The following is a 15,817-nucleotide window of genomic DNA, read 5'->3' on the forward strand; positions in this document are numbered from 1 at the left end:
TGTATGCTGAGATAAGTTGGTACTGAATACTGTCCACTTGGTTTTTTATAATGAAGTTTGAAAAAAATGTTATCAGCAGAAATGGGCACCTGTCTGGGATCACTTCCTAACTGATTGCAAGGAGTACTAGGAGTGCTATACTCCATGTAAGCTGCTTTAGGATTTTCATCAGGCATATGCTGACTTTTGTATTGTAGCTTGTCTTAATGTTTTGTTCGTTCTTCTTCTGTGTTCTTTTCCTGAATCCTCCAGATCCTCTGTACATAGTTAAAGTATCTCCTCTTGCACAATTCTGGCCTGCCCATCATTTCGTTTTCTACTGTGTTTGCTCAATATGTTAATAAAGAAACTTAATGTGCTTTGCTCTATTTCTAATGGAAGGTTGAAAATAGGATTTCCTAGTTCAAACAGGCATTATTACTTACATATTGACTGTCACAGGATTGCCATTGATGAGACTTCTGTAGCAAACCTCAGTAGTTTTCACATAATTTGCCAGGCTGAAAGTGTTACTTTTGCCTTAAGATATCTTTTTTTTTATTCCAGGAGACCTTTAATTAGCGGTTTCTCTAAATTTTTCCTGTATCAGTCCTTACTACGTGTAGTGTTGCCATACAGAAATAGGAGGCTAACATTTTCTTAATACCATGAATAATGCTAAATGATAGTTAAGTAAAGAGTATAACATAATAAAACATTCCTAAAAGAGAATGGAAAGCATTCATCTAGACAGTGAATCTGTATGAAAAATTATTTTGCTTTCATGAGTGCATTTGGTCCTTCGCACTAAAGTTTTCTGTTTCACTCAACAGCAGAAAATTAACTGCCAAGTTTCAGCTTGGAGTTAATTTTTTTTTTTTTAATTTTTTAATAGCCAAGTTATAACTCCTTAGCAGTACATATATGATAGAAATAGATTTAATTTAGTGACACATAATGAGTCTTTTAACACCTAAGTAACTTCTCACCTTGATCAGCTGTAATCAGCTATACACAGCAGGAATTTACCAGGATGCAAGATTTTTCTGTGAGTGGCTTAAATAATTAAGTTATTTGTGATTTATTAATAGTCCTGCTGAAGTAGAAAGATACCTGCCTCTTGCACTTCGTAAATCACTAAGTAATCTCTTCAGAATACCTTCTGGCATCTTTTGTGGAAATTACAGCTTAACCAGTTTCTTCATACATGCTATATTGTTGAAGCAAGAGTAGTGTTCTTGGAGTATCTATAATGCTTTATATGTATTTGTACAGGGATGTTACCTACTGAGGGTGCAAAAATAAAAAAAACGGACATAAATAAGAAAGAGACATGACAAACAGCATGTTGACAGAATAACAGCCTTGGAGTGAACTCTGTATTGTGGTTTATGAAATGAAAAAGATTTGAGTTCTTTGCAATACTCCCTTGAGGCAATTTAGGGAAAATGTTCTTGATTCTTCTAAACCGTCCTTGTATTCCTAATAGAATAGCCTGTGACAGTGAGAGGCCACTGGTCATCCTGCTTGATTGTGGAGAACAGGTTGATGAATGAAACTTCTTTACTGTGAGAGTGACAGAGCACTGGAACAGGTTGCCCAGGGGGGTTGTGGAGTCTCCTATGTTGGAGATATTCAAGGCCCACCTGGACAAGTTCCTGTGTGATGTACTCTAGGTTACCCTGCTTTTGCAGGGGGGTTGGAGTAGATGATCTTTTGATGTCCTTTCCAACCCTTGGGATTCTGTGATTCTCTGAATATTTGCAAATACTTTTCTTGGCTACACTTTCCTGTTGTTGGAGTGATATGAACTGTGTAAACATGTATATTTTAAGTCTCTACACATTCTAACTTTCATCTGTGCCAGCAATTTGTTAAATTCACTTAGGCTTCCAATAGCTTTGTGAGTCTGAAGAAAGTGTGCTTCCCAGCAGCTCATTGTAAAATGTCTTGCAAACATAGATGTAAAAGTATAAATATTTGCATAGGTCAAATTTATAGGTCTTAAATGTTGTATACCTAATTAAAAAATAGTGATCTCTAGGTACAGCTACATAAGTAATTATATATAGTTCAGTGAAAGTTCTGTGTCCTAATGTTTGGATTCTGGATTTTAAATAGTAAGGTAGGAGACAGATTTGCAAGGAATACAGGAATTGATTTGCTAAAGCTTGCTTTTGACACATGTAGGGTCTTTGAAAAAGTACTGTTGAGATGTGACTTCATGTATGTTAAGGCATAGTTTGTTTAATGATTAGCACAGTTAATTAAGTCACCATAGGCAATGGGAACAGTCATCCAAACAGACCACACTCCATTTAATTGTATTTTAAGTCCTCTTTTAGATCATTGACTTAACATCCTGTAATGATATTTATTGACCATTAACTATATTGCATAGGTACTTAATATGCAAGATCTCAATCCATGGTTTATTTGCATGTTTGTAATTCATACTTTATACTATTGAGCAAGTAGAGTGTGTGTAATTAAATTACTCACAATTCTGTACTATACAGAAACTGTCCTCATATTGAATCTTTTAATATTCAGTCTTGTAGCCAGTAGACTTAACTGGGATTGAATAGCTACTGAGTCCTGCTAATTATGTACAGAACTACTCATTTTGAGTTTGACCAAATTTTGGCAACGATACTTGTTAATAATTATCTCTGTTTATGTTCCTCATGGCTGTCTGATAATCATAATTTCTCATGAAATATTATCTTTCTATTTAACTTTTGTCACAGGAGGTAGATGAATTCAATCTATCCTATTTTAATGTCCAGTAACCGCAACTTCCATTTTTGTTGCTTTTTCCATGCTTTAATTTTCCTATTAGCGTTGTACGAAGAGTGTATATTTTGTCTTCTTTCTTTTTTTCTCCTCCATTTCTTTTCTTGTACTGCTTTCTTGCATACTCTTCTCCCCCTTCCCTCCCTCCCCTCCCCCCCCCAATTTAGTTTTTAATTTGTCAAGCTTTTGTAGGCATATATTTTTCCTGCAGACTTGCTCTTGGTTCCTGATGTCAAGCCTTTCACATAACTATTGTATGATTCTATGGTTATAGTTGCAACAGTGCTTCTGGTGTTTCTGTGTTGAAAGCAGCAGTGCCTAGATATCTTAAGTCCTACTCTATCATCTTCTTCTGCACAAGGAGTGGAATAAATACTTTAAATGCTAAATTAGCTTAAGCTATCCTGCATGACATCCTTGTCTTTAAATTGGAGAGACATCAATTTGATAGATGGACCACTCAGTGAATTAAGAACTGGCTGGATGGCCGTACACAGAGTTGTGGTTAGTGGCTCAATGTCCGGCTGAAGAGCAGTAACGAGTGGTGTCCCTCAGGGATCAGTGTTGGGACCAGTCTTGTTCAACATCTTTGTTGCTGACATGGACAGTGGAATTGAGTGCGCCCTCAGCAAGTTTGCTGATGACACCACTATGTGGTTCAGCTGATCCGCTGGAGGGAAGGAATGCCATCCAGAGGGACCTTGACACGCTTGTAAGGTGGGCTGATGCCAGCCTTATGAAGTTTAACCATGCCAAGTGCAGTGTCCTACATCTGGGTCAGAGCAATCCCAGGCACAGCTACAGGCGGGGCAGAGAAGAGATTCAGAGTAGCCCTGCAGAGAAGGACTTGGGGGGTGCTGGTCGATGAGAAAATGAACATGAGCAGGCTTCAGTGTGCGCTTGCAGCCCAGAAAGCCAACCGTATCCTGGGCTGTATCAAAAGGAGCGTGACCAGCAGGTTGAGGGAGGTGATCCTGCCCCTCTACTTTGCTCTCATGAGACCTCACTTGTGTGCATTTCTGGTGTCCTCAACATAGAAAGGACATGGAAGTGTTGGAACAAGTCCAGAGGAGGGCCATGAGGATGACCAGGGGACTGGAGCACCTCCTGTATGAAGATGGGCTGAGAAAGCTGGATCTGTTCAGCCTGGAGAAGGCTGCGTTGAGACCTCATAGCAGCCTTCCAGTATCTGAAGGGGGCCTATAGGGGTGATGGGGAGGGACTCTTCATTAGGGACTGTAGTGATAGGACAAGGGGTAACGGGTTCAAACTTAAACAGGGAAAGTTTAGATTGGATATAAGGAAGTTCTTTCCTGTTAGGGTGGTGAGGCACAGGAATGGGTTGCCCAGGGAGGTTGTGAATGCTCTATCCCTGGCGGTGTTCAAGGCCAGGTTGCATAGAGCCTTGGGTGATATGGTTTAGTGTGAGGTATTCCTGCCCATGGCAGGGGGGTTGGAACTTGATGATCTTAAGGTCCTTTTCAACCTTAACTATTCTATAATTTTATGATTCTAAGATTTGTTTATTTTCTTTGTAGTTTTCAAAGACTTCACTGAGCTTGTTCTGCTTAATACAACCAAAAGCTGATTGAATCATGGTTTTTATTCCTATGTGTTAGGATTAGCATTTGTTTCTTATGAGTATGTTTGTATTTGTTATGTATTTGTTGAATTATCTCAATTTTTGTCTTCATGTAAGAGCAGAAACAGTGCACATATTACTGATCAGGTAACAGGCTTCCATTCAGGCTGGTGCAAAGCATCTTAGTATCTGGAGTGTTTTCTTGCCTGAAGAAAGGTATTCATGTGAGCATTTCCTGTTTCTTTGCCTTCCAATTGTGTATATGGAATAATACTGGATTTCTGAAAATGTTGTGAAGAGCTGAAGTTTCAGTTGTTAAAAAAACAAAACAAAACCAGAAAAAAAAACCCAAACCAACAACAAACCCCAACCCATACCAACCCATCAGCTCAGTTTCTTGTTGAATCTCAAAGAAACTTACGAAGAATTTCCCTTCTCTGGATTTGGTATGTATATTTCATAGAATAATGGTTTGGGACCTTAAAGATCATCTACTTCCAGCCCCTCTTTCTCTAGACCAGGTTGTTCAAAGTTCCAACCTGGCCTTGAGCATTTCCAGGGGTGGGGCAGCCACAACTTCTCTGTGCAGCCTATTGCAGTCCCTCATGACCCTCACTGTGAAGAGCTTCTTCCTAGTATCTAATCTAAATCTACCCTCTTTCAGTTTAAAGCCATCCTGAAAAGTTTTCTGGAGTGATCTGCAAATTTGTAGTATATAAAAAGTTTATTTATGATTCTTTGCCTGTTGTGGTCAAGTAATAGTCTATTTAATTGAACCTTTTTTAAAAATTATTTTTGGTCCTATTAAGATTAGATGTGTTAATTTTATAGAAAATTAGTTTCTATAGAGTGATTTCTATGCTTCTGAGAGGGATAAGTTATGTGCCCTGTTTTGTAACCTTAGCTGGCTGCTGGGCACCCATGCAGCTGCTCTCTCACTCCCCCTGCTCAGTAAAACGGGAAAGAAAATAAGATGAGAAAGTTTATGGATCAAGATAAATACAGGGAGATACCTTACCAGTAACAGTCACTGGCAAAACAGACCTGACTTGGTAAAGATTATTGCCAATTAAAAGTAGAGCAGGATGGAGGAAAACAAAGACAACACTAAAACCACTTTCTCCCCAACCCCCCTTCTTTCCACGCTAAACATCGCTCCTTTTCTGACTCTTTTATGTTCCCCTTTCCACATCATTCAGTGCAGGAGAGATAAGAAAGAGGGGTTGCGGACAATTTGTCACCCTTTGTCTTTCCACTCCGTCTTCGTACTTTTCCCTTTGCCGTAATGTGGGCCTTAACCAAGGGATGCTAATAAAACCTTCCTACGTAAATACAATACAGATGTCCAATTTCAAACGCAGACTTTGTATGTCACACAAGCTTAAAAGCTTGGTTGCATGTCAGTTGGACGTATGAGCTGGACAGTTCAACTTGACCATAATAGGAGATTCAGTCTTTGAATTATTTCAAAATATGCTCCAAATAGGACTGTATCATCATCTTCTAATCAAGTTTGCACTGCAGTTGATCTGATCTGACAGCTATCCACCACTGGAAAGGGAAGTTTTGTTTCCCCGGTTCCCTTAGTTCCTGTTCTTTCCCTTGAGTTAGCTTTGATGCTTGTCACATGCTTTTCAAAAAGAATTAGGCTTGTTTTTCTGAGTTGGCGAGTTTGGTTGGTCCAGCAAAGCATTTGATGCTTTTACATATTATCGGATTAAGGGATGCAAGACTCCCTTCTGCTGTGATGAGTTGTTAAAATGAATTTAGCTATGACATCAAACGTCTGAAAGTTGGAATGGAATTATCTGTGTCAAACAGCAACAAGAGTGAACTTGGTTAAATCTTCTGTTTGTCTTTGAGAAGTTCTAGACTTAACATCATGACAGTGTGTTAAGAAATGCAGTGGCAATAAAGGTGGCAACGTATTTTACTGGGAGTATTAGAAGCAGTTACTTCAGTGAGGTGTTCCATCACAGCTTTCTTATGGTCTTTACTTCATGTGCATACCTCTTAGTTCATCTGCCATGTAGGTACAGAGGGTATGACGGAAACTGCGTTGACTTTTGTGTAGGTATTGAAGTACATTGCATAACATAGCTTGGGCCAGAAAGTCTCAGTTATGGCAGGTTACACCGTCCTGTTATGTAACGTGCTTCTGACCCATCTCTTGTGGATTCTGGTTGATTTTTATTTCTGATATTACAGTTCTGAGAAGTTCAAAGTGTACATAGGCACGCCTTGTATTGGAGGTCATAAGGAAGAAAATAACTGACTTGTAATTCACAGTTCAGGAAAGTGATGACTGTGAGGAAGTTTCTCAAACTTTAAAATAAATAAAAATATGGAGGCAATGGCAAAGAAATTTTATTTGCCTTTGGTACATTTTTGGCTTGAAGCTGTCCTGGTGGAGTCTATTCCTAAAATAATAATTTATGCCAACACATGCCATCTAGTTTTTCACTGTCTTTTGTGTTAAATGCTTTTATGCAAGTAAAACTTTCAATTCAGCTTCCTTTTCTGCAGCAGTGGAACTTTCATAACTTAGGGTGGATTAAGGTGGCAGCCTGCATTTCCATCAGTTTAAAGGGACTGAGAAATGGAGATGTTTTTATACTTGGAATTTAGGAAGAAGATACCTTTACTTATCTGCAGTCTTGCTTAGAAACTTGTCTTTGTGGCATAGAGGAAAGACTTCCATTTGGTCTGCTCTGTTCCTGTCGCTGCTTTATTCTCTGGCTGCTGCTTGTCTGTCAGTATTGGCAAATTAAAATTAGTTATGTGTAACACTTTGCCAGCATTGCTGTTTAGGCTTTAGGAGAAATTGTTTTCTATTTAATTGTTTGCAAAACACAAAGTCCACTTCAGATGTCTGTTCTCAGTCTAAAAATCCAAGCTGGCTAGGATTTATTATTATCAAGTGGTGGAAACAGTTCATACAATAAGATAAGATTCTTGATTGCGTCTTTTAAGTGTGAAGATCAAATACATTCAGGAATGAGGAGTTTCAGCTTTTTTCTGCTGTGTGCTTTTGAAGTTTTATTGTAGTATAGGGTGATCTACCTGAATACCAAAACCATTGCTGTCTACCACAATATATAGTACTGAAAACAATAGAAATCTCTTGTCTATTTTTTCTTTGTATTTTTTTTGTTATATTTCTAATTGGATTTTGTTTGTGAAAATGAGGCAGATAAGGTAAACCAGTAAGCACATTGACTTCTTAATTTCTTTCCACAGTTTTAAAATTGTGAAATCATGGCTCATTCAAAGACGAGAGCCAACGATGGAAAAATCACGTATCCTCCTGGAGTCAAAGAAATCTCTGATAAAATATCTAAAGAAGAGATGGTACGAAGGCTAAAGGTTAGTATTCAAGTAACTGTTTGCAAATTCAAGTTTCCTGTATGCAGCATCAGTGATTCTATTACTCTGTTTTTCTGTCTACAAGGTTTATTTACTTATTTTTTTCCTTTGGGCTTTACCTTTTCTGTGCTCAGTAGGAAGAAATTGTTGCCTGTTGTGCCTGCTACCACTTTCTTCAAGTGATTTGTCTAAAAATGTTTAAATTAGTTAAAAAGTCACAAATGGAAATAAGCCATATTAGTTTCAAATACTTACTAAATTGTATTTCAGCTCCTACAGTAAGTTGTTACTTTTGGAGAAGAAAACACTACAAAACATGAAAAGCCAGTCGTGATTTTGGAAACAATATGGGTACCTCAGTATTTATGGATTTGTGCCTTTTGGGTTGATTACAAAACCCTTTATTCTTATTATTTTAGCCTGTATCATAATGAAGGTTGTCTTTGATTATGGTATATATTTCTGTCTCCTCAATTTCTTGATCACTTTATTTGGCCAAACTCTTATGGAGAGATCTGGGGGATAATTATGTTACCACAGTTCTTTATCTACACATGTACTCTCACGAAAAGGCAGGCCTGTTAGTATTGTGCAGAAGGAATGCTTGCAGCTTGGGCTTACCCTATAAAACAGGAGTGAGCAAATGTGGGAGAGGAACCTTAAGTATTCTAACAGCTGAAGAGCTTAATTTGGCATTTGTTTTCTTAAGAAGTGGGTTTAAATTAGTTAGAACTACTGGTAAATGAACAAAAAGCAGTAAAACCCCAAAACACAAGGGAGTCTCTTTCTCCCCTTCCCCTCAGCAACCTGTCTGTGCTTTAGGAGTTAGGATGATAGACTGCAGTATACTGACTAAAGTCTATGATGTTGAGTAGAACATGACATTTATAATCATATGTATGACTCCTAACAGAAGAAATTATTAGCACTTGTGTACCTTTTTTTTTTAAGTTTATTAAAATATACACAGTTCTTACTGATACTTTTCTCCTATAGTTTTATTTCATTTTTGGTCTTGAATGTCTAGTCCCTTCTACTCCATCATTTTGATCTCTTGCGGGTGAAGTGTTCTTTGTGGGATGTCCTGTATTTCTTGTCAGTGGCTTATTCTGGCTGTTCATTCATTGGTACATAGGCAGGGAGAAGGTGTTTCTTTTATAAAGGATTGGATGATCTAGACTACACCACAAGTGTATAGACCTACAGTATAAATACAGTTTCAGATGTTAAAGAACAGTAGTTGATAAGTAAGTGAACTATTAGCCTCTTCATTTCCCTGACTGCCAAATTCAGCTAATTATTAGGGAGAAGCACTTTTCTGTGGAGTTTTTGATTTACAGAAGTAAAGAGTCTGCTGTTTGTTAATGACAATCTATTTATGTAAATACAATTTATATAGAGAAACCTCCAGAATAAAATGGAAAATATGCATATTAAATTTGTGTGTTAGCATAACTTCCCTCAAATATTGTGCTTTTCTGATCCATGATATCTCCAAATTGTAGTAGATTTGGAAAAGAGATATAAACTAAATGGTTGGAGTTATGAACTAGCACTGAAGTCAGAAAGAAGGTAATAAACACTTGAAAATAATAGCGTGAGAAAAACATTATTCCAGAGTTTCTCTTATATACAAGAAGAAGGGCATAACTGATGAAATACATTTGTTCTACACCAGCAGTCTAATAATATACTCTTCCATAAGTTGTATGACTAAATTCTGAATCTTATTACTGTAGAAAAAGGTAGGAAAAAATTGAATGGGTTAAGAAATACAGGCCACATTTGGAAGATGAAGCTCCAGGAATACTAATCATGGTGGTCTACCTCTGATTTCAGGCTCAGGAATGCTCTAACCTGTTGCGTTGTGGGAAGCTATGAAGGAATGCTAGGAAAACTAGCTTGGATTTCTTTGTTTTTTCTTCAACACTGTGACAGATTGCTCTGGATGCAAGCTGACTGATTTTTGTTGTCCTGACCACTATGGAAGTTCATTTCTACAGTAGACAAAAAGCATACTTGCTGCATGAACTCTTGTGATGCCGGAATGTTTGTTCATTTCCTTTCTAGTTACATAAATCTAACTACTTTCCAGAAAAGTGAAAACAATTTTGGTTGCTAAATCACTTTAAGTTTGTAAGGGCACCTGTGCACTTCAAATGGTTCATCTTGCGTTGGACTGAAGAGGACTTTTTTTTTCTCACAGTGGATGTTTTATGTGCGCGCAAGCCTTTTGTGCCTTTCAGTAAGGGATTCTCATATGCTTGAAAAATCTTACAGCTGCGGTGATCCTAATTATGCAGAAGTTTATTCTTTTTTAAAGTAGGATTTGTTGCTACCTGACCGATAATAGTGAATTTGAGGGAAAAAAAGATACATTTTTTTACTAAAACAAACTATAGCAAAGTGAAAGAGTTCGTGGGTGGGTTTTGGTTTGTTTTATTTTGTTTTTGAGGAACTTCACTGACATCATTATTCTTCAAAAATATCTGTCCCTGCAATGTAAAATAAATGTGAGTCTTGACTTTAATTTTCAGGATTTTGTAATTGTCTTTATTTTGTTGATTTTAACAAGAGTTAAACTCCTGAAAATAATTCTGCTTTTGTGATCCAAATAAGGAATTGGAGAAAGACATAATTTTCTCCTCCAAACAGTTTTTTGAATAGAAAAATTATGACTGACTAGTAGTTAACTATGGCTTTTCTTGCTTTTGTTCTGTTTAGGTTATTAAATACTTGGTGCCCCAGACTTTTCTTTTTCTTCCATAACTTTAGTCTGCTGGATCCTAATAAATACTCATGGGCATTTTAGAACATGCATGCTGCTGAGCTGCCCTGGAATTATATATAGTTCTGCTGAAAGTGCATGTTCTGCTTCTGGGAAGGAAACTTGTTCTCAGCATTAGAAGAGAAAAAACTGAAATTAAAAGAGAATAGAAGAAAAATAAATTGTAACCCTCAATACTTCTATTCAAAATACTTCTTTCTCCCTTAGTTTTGCTGTTTTCAAAGTTTTGCAGGGAATTGCTACAACAGCGAATGCTGTTGTTTTGGAGTTTTGGTTATATGGTTTCTCAGAAAGGTATATAAAGTACTACAGGTAGGCTTTTTCAGTAACTCTTGAGACTGTGTGTTGAGACGATAGAGGACCTGACTAGGTCCTTTATCTTGAAAAATAAGACACTGGTTATGCAGATAAGTGCTACTGCATTGCTGATAATGTTTCTGGTTAGAACTTGCACAAAACCAGAGAAGGAACTTTCAGTGAGGACCCTGTTATGCAGAGTATTTAATGTTATGTACTGACGTCTGTCTGTCCCTTTTAGATGGTTGTGAAAACTTTCATGGATATGGACCAGGACTCCGAAGAAGAAAAGGAGCTCTACCTAAATCTTGCTTTACATCTTGCTTCAGATTTTTTCCTCAAGCATCCTGATAAGGATGTACGTTTATTGGTAGCATGTTGTCTTGCTGATATATTCAGAATTTATGCTCCTGAAGCTCCATACACTTCACCGGATAAACTAAAGGTAAATTGAATTAATCGCTCTTTTCACACCAGGTTTGAATGATTGGTATGATTGACTATAACTCTTTATTTCTGGTTCAGCCTGAACAATTCAAAGTTTTAACTTGATTCTGAGATAGGGCTGTTTGTTCAGGTCAAATGTTCATTGGATAAAGTGATATGTAGTACCTCTTTCAATAATTTGTAGAGTTTTGGATTTATATTGAAAATTAATATTTTATGCAACTGCCACAGGGATTTGCAAATAGTGGTTTATTACTTCTGAAGTATTGACACACCTATATATTTTATCATAATATCTTGCAAGATAGCGAATTCCTTCAATTGGAAAAATGCCTCTGCTCTTTACAATTAAACTGTGAAAAAATGATTACTGTATTCTTAAAGGCTCTGTTGAAACAAGGAAAATGTTTTTTTGTACAGAGGATGATGATTTCTCATTTGAATTGGAAAATTCTGCAATTACAAACATCTCTGATCCCACTAGATGGAGATGGTTGGTAGAGAAATGCCAGGTTTGAAAAGGCAGTACAGATCTGCCCCATTTATTCCAGAAAAATAAAATTAGGTGGTTTTGTTGTTTTCTTTTTACTTTTAAAAACAGAAATCTTAACTTTCTTTCAGACTCAAAATTGAAGCACTTCCCTTACACAGTCTGATTAGAGTGATGAACCTAATCTTAGAGAAAATCCTGCAGACAAAAAATAACATTAAAAAATATGTACTACTTTGTTTTGGTTTTTGTTTTTTCCATAGTAGGATAAAAAGATTGTTGTGGTGGAAGGCATATCTGTTATCACTCAAGAAGAAATCGATCAATTTCTGATCTTGTGGTTGCACCAGAAGGGCATCATATGTAGGGCAAACAGTATAGTTTCAACTGTAGTAAATCCTTTAGTACCAGACATACTGGAGTGATATCTGGGGATTTGTTAGATGTTTTTTCTTTATTCTGAATAGTTGCACCTCTAATTACACGGTATCTTGTTGTTACCTTACCTATTGATTATACCATCTTCAACTGGAGACAAACATTAACTTTCTCTGCTGTGCTATATTCTAAACCTGGTTTTGAGGCATCCTGATTTCTACTTCAGGTTTGAGTATATGTTTTCCTTTGCTTGTTAGGCTTAGAGTTTGTTGGTGTGTTTTTCCTGTCTTTCTGTGTTGGGCTAACATTACAATATTCTTCCGTACTGAATTTCATCTATTAAATGCTACTAAGTTTCAAATTTTGCAGTATATCGTATTGGAAGGTTTATACTACTGATCTCAAACTTGCAGTGTAATCATACTACTACTTGGCCAGAGCTCTGAACAGACTAGGAACCGTCACTTTCAACATTCAGTTCTGTAATCTGTACAGATTTCAGAATTCAATTTCTTGACCGGAATTTCTAAACCTATTTTGAGAAATAAAGAAAGGACAAGCAATAGAGACCTTTGCCTGGGGCTACTGAGGTAGGTTTTTGCAGACCTGTTTCCTCTGAATACAGCTTTTGTGGTTGCAGGACAAGCTCTGATACAAATGTCAAAGAGTTCCCTCCGCTTTATGACAGAGGTAAGAGGAAGAATACTTCCTCTTGGGTTATGTCTTGGCACTCTTTTAACCCAGCATTTAATATTTTATCCATACTGCAGCTATGAAGTCTCTTCTAGTATGTTTAGCACCAAAGTTAAAGATGGCAAAATTAAGTGCTAGAAAAGATAATTTCTTGAGAGAAGAAAACTTAGGTTTTTGCCCTTGCTTCAGACTCTTCGTATCTGTTTGTAACTTGCGCATTGTATGAGATGCTGAAAGAAGGGATCAGAATTTCAGATTTTCCTGTTAGGGGTATCCTCAATATAAATTTTACATTCCTTGCTGAGTGTTGTAAGCCCTTTGATAACACGGATGGAAAATGCCACAGGTAGGCTAAAAGCAGAATTGGAGCAGGATTGCTCTTCTGGGATATGGAAACATTTAAGTCTTTCTTAGTCTAGGGAAAGCCTAGAGCCCAAATCTAATTTTCAGGGGGGGGACGGGGATGGGACAGAGGAGAAGATACTCTAATCATGGTTATATATCAAAGAAAATGACTTTGACAAATGGACTGTGTGCCTGACTCAGCTGAAATGGAGATGTGTAAGGGTGTATATAGTAGCAGAACCTCCACTGAGTATGTTTTGTGGCGAAAGCCATAGCTCTGATGCTTACTGAAACGGTTGTGTGGTTAATTGGTATCAAGACAGCAGTACACAAACCCCATTCAGTGTTATTCATAAAGTTGAAGTATAAGCACTTTTGTTTTTAGAGTCTGGGTTCTAATATGGACTTGCTTTATGGAGTCTGATGTGAAACCGTATTGTCCACTTTGTTAAAGTGTTGCAATTTCTTAGCTGCACTCTAAGTTTACTTTATCCGTGTTTTGCATTTATAAGTGCATGTTCAAATAGTATATTATCTTCAAAAAAGGGAAAAACTTTGAGTTGTATTACACTAGATACTAAAAATTAGTGGGTACTTTTGAGTTCGGTCTTACTACTTTTAAAAGAGGAATAGGAAAATAAACAAAATTATAGGTAAGTTATTACTTTTTTAAATGATGCCATTATTATTTGTGAAGCATTGAGTTGCTAGACATTGTACATGTAGGCTATTCATTAATATATATATTGATATACGATACAGTGATGAGTACTTTATATAAGGAAAATTAGTTTGGTCTCTAGGATCTTTGAATTGCATTCAGTAAAAAGCGTTGTATATTGAGCTGCAGGATAAAAGGTAAAGATACTTTGTTAAATGAACTGATTGGTACTCACCTGTACAAGTAAAGTTTAACAGAATAATTATACCTAGGGCATGAGTTTTAAGATGAAGTAAGTGCTATATTTGGCATGGAATATTCTCTTAGATGCTCCCTTTCTTCTTTATTTGAATCATCCTTCACTGAGACTCGGTTTGTATGTCTTGCTGAATTCATAGCATGTTTTGGTGTGCCAGTTTTTCAGATGATGGAACTCATCTTCAGAAGGGCTGGTGGCCTGGTAGTGGTTGAGGCGCTGCGTTTTAGGGGGGTGGGATTCTCCAGACTGACTTTTTCCTGTGGACTGAATGCTCTCTAGTGGTTGGAGTCTAATAGGTGCATCCTTTGAACTGTGTCTTTTGGTATAGTTGATGTATTCTGTAACTGAAGTGTGAACTAAACAGTGATTCTTCTGATCATCCTTATTTAAACTTCAAAGCACAATCTTGATCCAAATTCAAACACCAGTGTATCTAGATCTATGAACGGTTTGCTTGCTGTGCTTTTTTGCTAAGAGATCATGTTGTATGTAACCTATATATTTTTTTTTTTTACCTAGACCCATATTAAGTGCTCAGCTTATTTATTAAGGATTAATTTTGTAGTTGTAGTGTTTAAAAAAAAAAAAAAAAAAGGAGCCTCGTTCTCATCTTCTGTCTGTCTCATTCTTGTGAGAGTGAGGGGAAATGGTCCTTGGAAAATGTTACAGAAAAGCTTTCTAGGATAGGGTGGGTTTTTTTCACGGTTAACTGTAAAGCTTTCTTGCGTTTATTATGACAACTTTATAAATCAAATAAATTCCAAAAGATAGGCCTAGATTGTTAGATTGAAATATTACAGATTCACTTGAGGTTGTAAATACTGTTTCTGGTGGTATGTACTTCTGAATCTTTTGATTCAATGTAGTACTTAGGAATTTCCAGCTGTTGATTATTTGAATGTAAAAAGCATTTTAAAAAGATACTTTCCTGTGTGGTTCCATTCTGTTCATAATTGACTATTTGTTCCTTATAACCTTCTTGAATTTATTCTGTGCAATACTTGCTCTTAAGAAGTCTTCTGGTGCTGAAAGTTAATGAAGGAGGAGCAATTTGGTTTATTGTTTTTTGCAAAAGATGTGATCTTTGTCAGTAGCAGATGACTGAGAAATGCATAAGCAGTACAATGTAAACGTATAATAATACTCGTTAAAAAAGCTGAAGTTGCCTACTGCTTTCTCCCCCTTCTCCTGAAACCTATTGCAGTATAAAGTACAAGTGTAAAATTCATTGTCCTTCTGAATAATCTTTTGACTTCCACAGCATGTCAGCCAGTTGCAGCTCTGTTTTTGTCAAGTTGAGTGATTTTGTTTGGAAAAGAAAGACTTCTGCTTCCTTAAGAATAAGAACACTTTCTCAACCCTTTAAAGAAACGTGAAGCATTTTGAAATTACTCCTTGACATTTTCCAAGATGTTTTTGTTGATCATCTTCTTTTGGACTGTGAACAGACTTTGTGTCTGTTGTTGCTGCATATTTTGTAGTAACGAATAATGCTAGTAATTAAAAAGATAATTATTTTAATTTTGTAAGTTTCATTACAATTGATTAAATAACTAACCTTTTTCTTTTCAGGATATATTTATGTTCATAACAAGGCAGCTTAAAGGTTTAGAAGATACAAAGAGCCCCCAGTTTAATCGGTATTTTTATTTGCTTGAGGTAAGCTTCTTAAGTTATTTCATTGTTAAATTATGTTTTCAAGTTAACTGTCTATTTACTTTTGTTTTTCTCTATTC

At 36.6% G+C, this 15,817-nt stretch overlaps 1 protein-coding gene across 3 annotated transcripts in view; it reads left to right on the forward strand.

The window, feature by feature from the left end:
• PDS5B (PDS5 cohesin associated factor B) overlaps positions 1-15,817 on the forward strand; it is a 109,220-nt gene that overhangs the window by 14,078 nt on the left and 79,325 nt on the right. For all 3 annotated transcript variants that reach the window (XM_061374428.1, XM_061374430.1, XM_061374429.1), the window contains exons 2-4: positions 7,598-7,723; positions 11,050-11,253; positions 15,654-15,740. In XM_061374428.1, coding sequence (XP_061230412.1) covers positions 7,616-7,723; positions 11,050-11,253; positions 15,654-15,740 — 399 coding nt within the window. In that variant the 5' untranslated portion in view covers positions 7,598-7,615. The remainder of the gene's footprint in view (positions 1-7,597; positions 7,724-11,049; positions 11,254-15,653; positions 15,741-15,817) is intronic.

Source organism: Neopsephotus bourkii, unplaced genomic scaffold (assembly GCF_033783945.1).
Source record: "Neopsephotus bourkii isolate Nb327-2 ecotype Australia unplaced genomic scaffold, CSIRO-AGI_Nbou_v1 NB_1638, whole genome shotgun sequence".
In the NCBI taxonomy this organism is placed as follows: Eukaryota; Metazoa; Chordata; class Aves; order Psittaciformes; family Psittacidae; genus Neopsephotus; species Neopsephotus bourkii.